Here is an 11,146-nt window from a genome sequence, read left to right as displayed (position 1 = left end):
GATGAAATTCTAGCCACATTCTCCATCAAAGCGAAGTTATTCGACATATCGCAGATTTGCGCCTCGACGAAAGAAAAAGACGGTGTGACTTCTGTGAGCGCTTGAAACATACCGATGAGAGCTGTCACCGACACGATGTCAAAATTGTGCTTGGCGACATTAAGGCCTGTGTAGACAAAGAAAGTATCATTGGCACAACGGTCGGTTAATTCAGGATACATCCCCAAATGGGTTGAGACTGATCGACTTCTCCGGGCCCAAAATAGGTTAATATGTAGTACTAGATTCAACCATAGGACAATTCACCAAGCTACCTGGCTGTCTCCGGAGAGTCCGAAATGCGTGAGTACAAAGAGCATGACAAGCTGGCCGACAGAGGTAATGCTCAAAAATTCTACGAAAAGATCCGGCGTCTACTAGAAAGTTTCAACACTGGAGCATACTCTTGTAAAACCCTCCGAAGTGATCTAGTGACTGATACCCAGATAATACTGAAATTATGGATGAAACACTTCTCCACACTGCTGAATGACAGTGAAAGCATAACACCAGGAGATAGTGAACCCGGTTCTCTAATCGATGACGATGGAGCGGACATTCCATTGCCCGACCATGAAGAAGTTCGAATATCAATCATTGACATAGTTCATCGAATCAAGAGCTGGCTAGGTCATGTCGTCCGAATGAATGAAACCACTCCGGCTCTGAGAGTGTTCAACGCAGTAACTGACGTTGGAAGCAGAGGAAGTGAAAGACCTACACTCCGTTGGAAAGACTAGGTGGGAAGAACCTGGCTGCTCTTGGAAAAGCGAAAAGGAAGAACGACTAGCGAGCTGTTGTAGACTTGGCTATAACCGCGTAAGATTTTGTCTACGCCAATAATGAAGAAGAAGAAAAGACCAAAATCAATATATTCGTCGGAAGTGATGTCATGCCTCGGCTGTTATAGATGAACGATATAGGTTAGGATGCTCAAAAGCATAAAAGTAGAGCCAAGCTCTGTGTGATGCATCAAATTTTCTAAGGAATATCAGGCAGAATACTGCAAACGAGCATCGAGTTCTGCAAAGTAATTACTGGTGTAAATTTTTGTTGCATAAAAACCCAAAACATGAAACGAAATTCCGTTGCTCTAGAATAAATCTCAGTTTGGTAAAATCGTAGCCTTTATTTACACACTTTTTTGGTTTTTTGCTGCCAGACTAGCCTTCGAGCGGCCAGTTCAACTATGCACAGCCACTTAATATTCTTCCTTTCTAAACATGTGTCCCTAGAGCAACAACAACAACAACGTGATCTCCCTGTGAACGAGCAAAAAGTGAAGGAAAAAAGTAAAAGGTGGCAAAAAAGTGCATTCAACTCCCTTTCATATTCGCAGTCAGCGATCGGTCGCTGTAAGTTTCCAGTACAAATGGGCTAAAATCGAAAGGTTAACAGGAGCAACAAACACACACACATACTTACATGTGCATGCAGTTATAGATACGATTGCAATGCGCGTTGACTTTGCAAAGCAAAAGAATTCGACGTTGTCGCTGCCCTGACCGCAGTTCTTTTGAATAGATTTCAAACTGGTTTTGCGTCGTCACCACAGAACAGTAACAACAACAACTGAACAGCGAATGATGCACTTGCACATTTATTTGCCATCTCTTTGGCAGTAGCTTCACGGTTAATAGGCATCGGATGCACTGTGTGGTTTGATTGCGGTGTCGCCTGTCCCGCCTCAACCTCAGCCGTCCACCGCTGCACTCGGCCGGCGGGGACGGGTCTCCATGGCTTGAATAAAAGCACATAATGTTCTTTTGTCGCTATGCGTTGGCCACTTCGTTCGTTTTACGACACCGCCGCCGATTATCTAGGTAGGCAGCAACCAACAAACATTGTCGACAACACCGCCTCCACCGCTGCCTCTTCAAGCGCAAAGCATGCATTTCAGTATACTTGTGAACTCTTTTCAAGGTCGCTCGCAGACAAATTTGAAATGTGAAAACCCGCGGTATTCTTCACTGAAATTGCGGAGATGATGCAGATAAAAGATATGGCTATTCTTGCCTTGTTTGGGTGGTTCGCAGCAACGGCGGGCGGAGAGGTGCACAGGTGCACTTAAGCCATCAAGCAGCCCATTGTGTTAGTTAGCAGTGTGTTGGAGCTGGCGAAGGCTTCGTTTTCCTCAGTCATATATATTTCCAAAATCTACTTTTCTTTTAATAATATACAGTAATGTAGCGGTTTGTGGTTGCTGTTGTAACGGATATCCAGACCCTGCTTGGGTGGAAAGACGCCAGTTAAATGTCATCGAAATCACTTAATGGAAGGTGCAGGAAACTCCGTTTCGGTGGCCTCAGACCATAGGAAAAGGGCTGGTGGGTTAGTTGCTTTCATGGAAAGAGGTGGTTACAATAATGCAGGAACCCATTATATGCAGGTCATAGCTTTAGTAAGTTGAGTTCGATTCTGGAAAAGAATGAGCTTTAACTGCTACAGTATCCAGAATAAAGTTGTGCGAGAGTCACTCTAGATTTCGATTCGAGTTGTCGAAACTCGAGTTTCTCGGGTGCTTTGGATGGGGTGCACTGGAAGGGAGGCAATAAAGATATTAATAGCTCCACTGAAAATGGCGTTCATTGCTAGTCTGAAGTTGCGCCCATAGTTTGGCTGATAAAATGTTCTATGTCGTCGACGTGAACTAGAAATGTGCGCTTGACGTTCAGGAAAAGCAGCTCCGCCCCAAGAAAATGACTGCTAAGAGGATTTCTAAGACTACATCACAGCAGAAACTTCGTGGGAAGGAGTTCGTTATGTTATAGAACCTACTTTCTTTCTACTGCAGTCACTGTAATCCGAAGTATCTAATCTAATCTTACATCAGATTTTGAATTAATGTTTATTTTGAACTCCTCGAAATATAAAAATAAATTCAGCCCGGGTCAATTCGACCGTTTTCGGAAATTTTTTCATATATGACCATAATTTCAGCCTTCACGAAGAGGATCCATTCGAGTCGTAAGCAGTCCATTTTCATAAACTTTTTTCATGGAAAAGTGAGCCATACGAAATACTCCATCTCCGCTCTTAGACAATACAATTATAATCCAATATTAGTTGGATTACTATTATGTGTAGATCTTCTTCAAAACAACCGTTGTCATAGGAGGCATTTTTTCCGCATTCTTAAATAAAAACAAATAAAGGGTGATTTTTTAAGAGCTTGATAACTTTTTTTTAAAAAAAAAACGCATAAAATTTGCATAATCTCATCGGTTCTTTATTTGAAACGTTAGATTGGTTCATGACATTTACTTTTTGAAGATAATTTCATTTAAATGTTGACCGCGGCTGCGTCTTAGGTGGTCCATTCGGAAAGTCCAATTTTGGGCAACTTTTTCGAGCATTTCGGCCGGAATAGCCCGAATTTCTTCGGAAATGTTGTCTTCCAAAGCTGGAATAGTTGCTGGCTTATTTCTGTAGACTTTAGACTTGACGTAGCCCCACAAAAAATAGTCTAAAGGCGTTAAATCGCATGATCTTGGTGGCCAACTTCACCCCAAATGCGGCAATTTTGCTTATTTACGTAGCCATTCAACCAGAAATGAGCCTCATCGCTGAACAAAATTTGTCGATAAAAAAGCGCGAAACACATTTCGAACCGAACACTGATTTTGGTAATAAAATTCAATGATTTGCAAGCGTTGCTCGTTAGTAAGTCTATTCATGATGAAATGTCAAAGCATACTGAGCATCTTTCTCTTTGACACCATGTCTGAAATCCCACGTGATCTGTCAAATACTAATGCATGAAAATCCTAACCTCAAAAAAATCGCCCGTTACTTTTCAGCATCTGACAATTAATATTGTATTGATTTGTTTATAACTATAATATTGTTACAAAAAGTAGTATTAAGTTGTATTTGTATTGCTATATGCATCCCTTATTATGAACAATAGCTGTAGATATATGGAATAGCATTTGTCTTGTTGTAGACATCTGGCGCCACGGCTGTCTGCTTGTCGAAACAATAGACATCTGGCGCCGCACTGTCTGCTTGTCTAGTTAAACAATTGCTGAGTCTGGCGCCGCGACTGTCTGCTTGCGTCTGGCGCCGTATAGCCGTATGTTCTGGTAATTTCCAGACGCGATATTCTAGAAGGATACGTCGGCATCAGCGAGAAGTGCGTGGCTATATAAGCCGTGGCAGCGCCAACGTAATCAATCAGTGCTAAGAGTAAACTGCTATAGTGTAGACGAGTTGTGAAATAAAGAGTTGTTGAATTAAATTAAACAGTGTTGATTTTATTTGTCAATCCAGAGATACGAACCTAACAAAGTAAACTAGCAAGAGTAAATTCGTAACAATTGGTGTCAGAAGTGGGATTGTCAAATAATCCAAATTCAAGATGGTTAAATTCAGAGAATTGAGAATTCAGCAATTAAAAAAGGAACTGGAGGAGCGTAATTTGCCGATAAGCGGACAAAAGGCGGATCTGCAGGCACGATTACGTGAAGCAATGGAAGCGGATGGAATTAATGTGGACGAGTTCGAATTTGTTGGGCCAGAAACTTCTACAAAGGTAGAAGAAAAAGTAGAAGAACAACGAACATCATCAAGTGCAGACACGAACATGCTGTTAGTGGCTTTTAAGCAAATAATAGCTGAAAATATATCACAAATAACAGAGAATGCAGTGCAAACAGAAAATCGTCTGGCACAGCAAATAGCTGAAAATACATCGCAGTTAAAGTCTTGCCTTACACAACAAATGACTGAAAATAATACGCAGTTAGAAAAGCGTTTGGTACAACAGATTACAGAAAATACTACACAAGTACAAAAACAAGTGCAAGAGAAATTTTCAAAATTTGAAGAGGAATTAAGCACGTTAAAAAATGAAGAAGAAAATTTAAAATCAGAATTTCTTCAACTGAGTAATCGTATGCGAGAACTGCAACTACATGGCCCTGCACCATCAACAAATAATCAAAGATTGAAGGCACCCACATTCGATGGAAGTATTCCATTTCAAATTTTCAAACTTCAGTTTGAAAAGACAGCAATGGCCAATAACTGGAATGCAGCGGACAAAGTGGCGTCCTTGTTTGTATCATTGAAAGGACCTGCGGCAGAAATCCTTCAGACTATTCCAGACTGTGAACGGGACAACTATGAGGCATTGATGAGTGCGATAGAAAGACGTTATGGTAGTGAGCACCGGAAACAAATATACCAGATCGAACTGCAAAATAGGGGTCAGAAGATGAACGAGTCATTGCAAGAGTTCGCAACTGAAATAGAACGACTGGCTCATTTGGCAAATGCAGATGCACCTGTGGATTACATTGAGAGGGTAAAAATTCAATGTTTCATAAATGGAATTCGTGATGTGGACACCAAACGCGCCACATATGCATTGCCAAAAAGAACGTTTGCTGAAACGGTTTCGCACGCCCTCACACAGGAAACAGCTTCCCTACTAAGTAAACCAGCACCCAAAGTACAAAGGGTTGAAATGGAACAACCGGCGCTGATGGAAGAAATATTGAAGACTCTGAAGACAATTGCTGCACAGCGAGTAAATACAACAGGCAGATGTTTCAACTGTAGAAAAGCGGGTCACTTTGCCCGAAATTGCAAGATAAAAGTAAACCCATCAAAATGGAAACAACCAACAGAACACCGAAAGAGGATTCACCACAAAAATGCGGATGCATTATCACATCGCCCTTGTCCACTGGAATTTAAACATTGCTCCAAATCAGAAGGAAAAGAAGGTATAATCGACGTGCGATTACTGAATATAGAACCTGAAGATGATTGGACTCCTCACCGCATCAGAATCAATCAGCTGGAGGACCCTGATCTTGCAAAGCTGATAATAGCCAAAGAAAATGGGGTACGACCACCAAAGGAACAAATAAGTAGCGAGAGTCCAACGGCAAAAGCATATTGGGCCCAATGGAACAGCATAAACCTCGTTAATGGATACCTTCATCGTACCTGGGAAAGCGAAGATGGCAAGCAGTCTCGTCTGCTGATCATAGTACCGAAGTCCATGATCCCGAAAGTATTGAAAGAATATCACAATGGACCTAGTGGAGGGCACCTTGGAATTACAAAAACTATAGAGAAGATTAAACAACGGTTCTACTGGATCGGTTGTCGAGATTCCATAGCAGAATGGATAAGTAATTGCGTAGAGTGCATGGCAGCTAAAGGTCCTAAAGCCAAAAGTCGCGGTAGGCTACAACAGTACAACGTGGGATCACCATTTGAACGAGTCGCAATGGATGTTGCAGGTCCGTTCCCAACCAGTACGGCCGGAAACAAATATCTACTGGTTGTCATGGACTATTTCAGTAAATGGCCAGAAGTATATGCCTTACCAAACCAGGAAGCGAAGACCGTAGCCGAAGCGTTTGTAGAAAATTGGATAACAAGGTTCGGAGTGCCCGTCGAATTACACTCAGATCAAGGCAGAAATTTCGAATCTTCCATTTTCCAAGAAGTCTGTACATTATTGGGCATCCACAAGACACGGACAACAGCGTTACACCCACAATCAGATGGGATGGTAGAGAGATTCAACCGAACGCTCGAAGAACATCTGCGGAAAATCGTTGATAAAGACCAACGGAATTGGGACAAGCGCATCCAGATGTTCCTGCTGGCGTATCGTTCAGCGAAGCACGAGACAACTGGTTACACGCCGGCAAAGATTATTTTCGGATCTGATCTGCGACTCCCTGCTGATCTTAAGTTTGGAACGAATCCTACAGCTGTAAGAAATGATGGAGATTATTGTTCTGCCTTAAAGGAAGAAATGAATGAATTGCATCTAATGGTAAGACAGCATACGCATCTGATGAGCAATAAGATGAAGGACCGGTTCGATCAAGCGGCAAATTCAAAAGGTTTTGAAGAAGGTGATCTGGTCCTGTTGTACAATCCACTTCGAAAGAAAGGCTTGTCCCCGAAACTGCAGACAGCCTGGGAAGGACCCTATATGGTGATGAAACGACTTAATGACGTGGTATACCGCATACAAAGAAATGGAAAAGCACGATGTAAAATGAAAGTAGTACATTTGGAGAGGCTCGCCCCATTTGGTTCAAGAGGATTTGTGCCTAATCGAGACGATTAGGCTTTAGTGGAGGGCAGTGTTACAAAAAGTAGTATTAAGTTTTATTTGTATTGCTATATGCATCCCTGATTATGAACAATAGCTGTAGGTATATGGAATAGCATTTGTCTTGTTGTAGACATCTGGCGCCACGGCTGTCTGCTTGTCGAAACAATAGACATCTGGCGCCGCACTGTCTGCTTGTCTAGTTAAACAATTGCTGAGTCTGGCGCCGCGACTGTCTGCTTGCGTCTGGCGCCGTATAGCCGTATGTTCTGGTAATTTCCAGACGCGATATTCTAGAAGGATACGTCGGCATCAGCGAGAAGTGCGTGGCTATATAAGCCGTGGCAGCGCCAACGTAATCAATCAGTGCTAAGAGTAAACTGCTATAGTGTAGACGAGTTGTGAAATAAAGAGTTGTTGAATTAAATTAAACAGTGTTGATTTTATTTGTCAATCCAGAGATACGAACCTAACAAAGTAAACTAGCAAGAGTAAATTCGTAACAGTATATCTTTGTTTATAACTATAATGTCATTTAATAGTTACACATTTTACTACTCTAAAAGCAACACTGAACTTTGAATAGCCGCCGAACAGCTGCTCGTCATATAACAACCCTGTTCTCTTTGCATTCTCTCTCTGTCTATTATACCACCATTTCACAAAAGTTTCGCATTGAGTGTAAACAATTTTATTTATTTATCAGAAATAGTTTATAGTGTAATACAAAAATGAATTACAACAACAAAAGGCCGGCACGTCAAAACTCAACAAGCTTCAGTGCAGCCTCCGCCAGCACCAATTCAGATGGCAGTGGAACTACAACACCAACTTTACTTTTGCAACAGCAGCCACAGACTATCGCCTCACCACATGCATTGCAGCATCAGCTCTCCAATAGCAGCACCAGCAGCGCAGCTGGCATAGCAAGTGGACTTGCAGCTGGCACTGCAGCTGATGATGCGCCCGTCACATTGTTGCCCGAAATTTCCGACATTATGCGTAGCTTTGGAGATAGTGATCAGCCACGCATGGAAAGTGTCAAATTAGTCGAACATATACTCCAACAACAACTGCGTGGCATGTTCAACGAGGCATCGTTGGTGGCTATGCGTCGCAAGAACAGTCCATGTCCAACGCAAGCGGATTTTGAATTTCTAATGCGTAATCATCCAGTCAAAATAGCGCGAATGCGCAAACATTTAAAAGATATGAAGATATTAAAGCGCTTCTTGAGCATACGCACTGGCCGTCCACAAGATTTTATGGATGACACAGAGCAACAGGAATCTGAGGATGAGCTCGCCATAGAGGTACCCGAATTGTACGATGAAGAGCGCACACGTAGACTCTTTCGTGCCGACCGCATTTCGCAGATACTAACTGGTCAACAATATTTAGAATTCAATGAAGCGCGCAAGACGTCATTCTATTGTCGTCATGGTGAAAAGATTAAAAATAAATTTCGTCGTTTTCTCGATTTGCCACCAGATCTACGCATACCAACAACCACAATGAATATTTTGGCGTATTTTGCACATGAAACCATCGCAGTGATTGTAGACTATGCTATATTGACGCGCTTAAATTCGGAGAATCGTGTAACGGAACCGTACAGTCGCATTACGTCGACAGGTGCTTCGCCGGCAATGTTGCACATTTGCCCCGAAGTCACACAGGGTCGAGGCATGGAGGTGGTGCGACCCATTAGTGTGCAGGAGATACACGAAGGCATGCGACGCTTTCGACAGATGACCAGCAAAAAAATCGGTTTCTATCGTAGCTCATGTGATGCCGATTTTCGTCGCTCTTTTCTCGCCATATAAACACGTCAAAAATACCAGTTAATGTTGGATTAAATAGTTAATAATAGTTAATAACTATATTGCTAAAATTAAGACTGCTGACATAAATAAACAGTAGTTATATACCTAAAATCTGTAAACTAATTCATTATCTGCTCCACTAATTGATTTAGACTTGTTGGTGCCGCGTCAATAACATTTTGATCCTTGAAGCCTTCTTGCTGATATATAAATATTTCTTCCACATATCCTCCATCTTCATATATATGTTCTTCACTTATTTCTTCCTGATATTCTTCATCCTCCATATGATAAGCACGTACGGCACTTTGATGCGACTTTGTCTCTTTATGCTGTTTCAGGTGATGTTGCAATCGAAAATCCTTGTCACAGTATTCACAGTGATAAAACTTGATGTCAGCATGTATTAGCTTGTGTTTACCAAGCGCATGTTGATATGCAAAAGCTTTATTGCACACATCACAAATGTAGGGTTTGACGCCGCTGTGTATGCTGTTGAGAATAAAATTTCATATGAAAAAATGTTTGGAATTTAGTGCAGGTCTTGCTTACGCCTCATGTGCTTTCTTCACACTTTCATAGAAAAATGTTCGACTGCAGAAGGAACATTTAAATGGCTTGCCACCTTTATGCTGGTACATATGTTTACGCAAATGCTCGCGCAGATGAAAGCGTTTATCGCAGAGTCTAAAATGCAGTATTTAAATTGTTTCAATTAGAAAATATTTTTACATATAGTATTTTTTTAGGCACTTACTCGCAAGCGTAACGCAACTCTTTGTCATGCCTTCGTCTATGTTCCGTCATGCGACCACGTTTCGCATAAATATTACCACAGACATCACATATATATTTTTTATTTTCCTTGGATATAATCCTTTTCTTATAGGGACCTCTTGTGTAGAAATTTGTATCTTTTACGACTTCAGAGCTTACTTTATTATCACATTCTTCGTTTGAGTTATTTGTAGTTGCGGAGGTATTCTCTACAACAGGTAATTCTTTCCCGCTTTTATCTTCTGTACTTACTTCCAAAGGTTGTAACTCTGTTCCGGACATGCTAGCTACTACATTACTTTCGGTATAAAATTCGTCCAAGTACTCTGGTTTGCATTCGTCTTCATTTATTTCCTGCTCTTCATTTTCCATATTTATATCGTCAACATCGGAAAATGACATTTCCAACATTTCTACTTTCATATCTTTGTTACTTAAAATTTCTTCATTGAGGTAAATATTTTCCACGACCGCGCTTTCGTCGACCAAGTCTTCGAATTCAACTTTAACAGGAGCGTCAAGAGTTTGGTTTGTTTTTTCCTCTATTTCGTGTATACTCAATTCTTGTTGCCGATAGGCTTCAATTATCTGATGTGTATGTAGAACTTTAATTCGAAACTGGTGTGCCAAACTAAGTGACAATTCGCAATTTTTACAAATACATTTCGGCAATGTTTCATAGTTCTCCGCCTAGCATGAAATTAAATACATACATTACATTTCAATATTATTTCGTTGCGAAAAATTTTAAATGATAGCTACCTCTTCCAGCGTAATGCCTGCAATTAGATGCAGCATTTCAATCGGCGATTCTTCGCCTTCGTCCAATGGCTCATACAGGGATCGTAGCTTAGGAGAACGCGTCAAGCATACACGACACATTTTGGGTGCTACATCAGTCAATTTCATTTCGATAGCTTCAAGTTTATTGTTTTATATATTGATGATTTTATTGATTTATTTAAAAATTAATAAAACAATTATTTTTGTTTACACTTATTTATAACATTTATGAACTCTCGTTACTGTTTTTTTCAATGATAAACAGCTGTTCCGGACAGCTTTTAATTAGAGTTGCCAAACAGTAGAAAATATAAGAAAATGTGTATAGTTGTAAATAGCAGAGAACGTCATCATAAGCCGAAAACGTATATCATTCACAAATCGAATTTCATATAAATACATGTGATTGCATATAAACTTATAAAAATATAAGCAAAAAAGAAAACAAACGTCTATAATAGAAATATATAGTTCTGAGTATAATTTTTATTCAATGCTCAGCCAGAGAAAGTAAAGTATACTTTACTCAGCTATGTTAAAGCGTCACTGTTAAAATTCCTCCTACCGAGCTGGCTGTGGTGAAACACGCTCATGTTGTTCGTGTTGGCCAAAAATATTTTAACATACTACTCGT

General features: G+C 40.7%; 2 protein-coding genes across 2 annotated transcripts; one reads left to right on the top strand and one right to left on the bottom strand.

The window, feature by feature from the left end:
* The first annotated feature begins 7,751 nt into the window (after positions 1-7,751).
* LOC105222718 (transcription initiation protein SPT3 homolog) lies at positions 7,752-9,062 on the top strand. The gene has a single exon (XM_011200153.4). It carries the CDS (start codon positions 7,858-7,860, stop codon positions 8,950-8,952), a length of 1,095 nt encoding a protein of 364 aa, XP_011198455.1. The 5' UTR covers positions 7,752-7,857; the 3' UTR covers positions 8,953-9,062.
* LOC105222719 (zinc finger protein 888) lies at positions 8,977-10,793 on the bottom strand. Its single transcript, XM_011200155.4, has 4 exons — positions 10,492-10,793; positions 9,710-10,419; positions 9,505-9,639; positions 8,977-9,444 (listed from the first exon to the last, which is right to left on the bottom strand). Exons 1-4 carry the CDS (start codon positions 10,636-10,638, stop codon positions 9,072-9,074), a joined length of 1,365 nt encoding a protein of 454 aa, XP_011198457.2. The 5' UTR covers positions 10,639-10,793; the 3' UTR covers positions 8,977-9,071.
* Positions 10,794-11,146: the final 353 nt, after the last annotated feature.

Source organism: Bactrocera dorsalis, chromosome 2, assembly GCF_023373825.1.
Source record: "Bactrocera dorsalis isolate Fly_Bdor chromosome 2, ASM2337382v1, whole genome shotgun sequence".
In the NCBI taxonomy this organism is placed as follows: Eukaryota; Metazoa; Arthropoda; class Insecta; order Diptera; family Tephritidae; genus Bactrocera; species Bactrocera dorsalis.
This window is presented reverse-complemented; position numbering and strand designations above follow the sequence as displayed.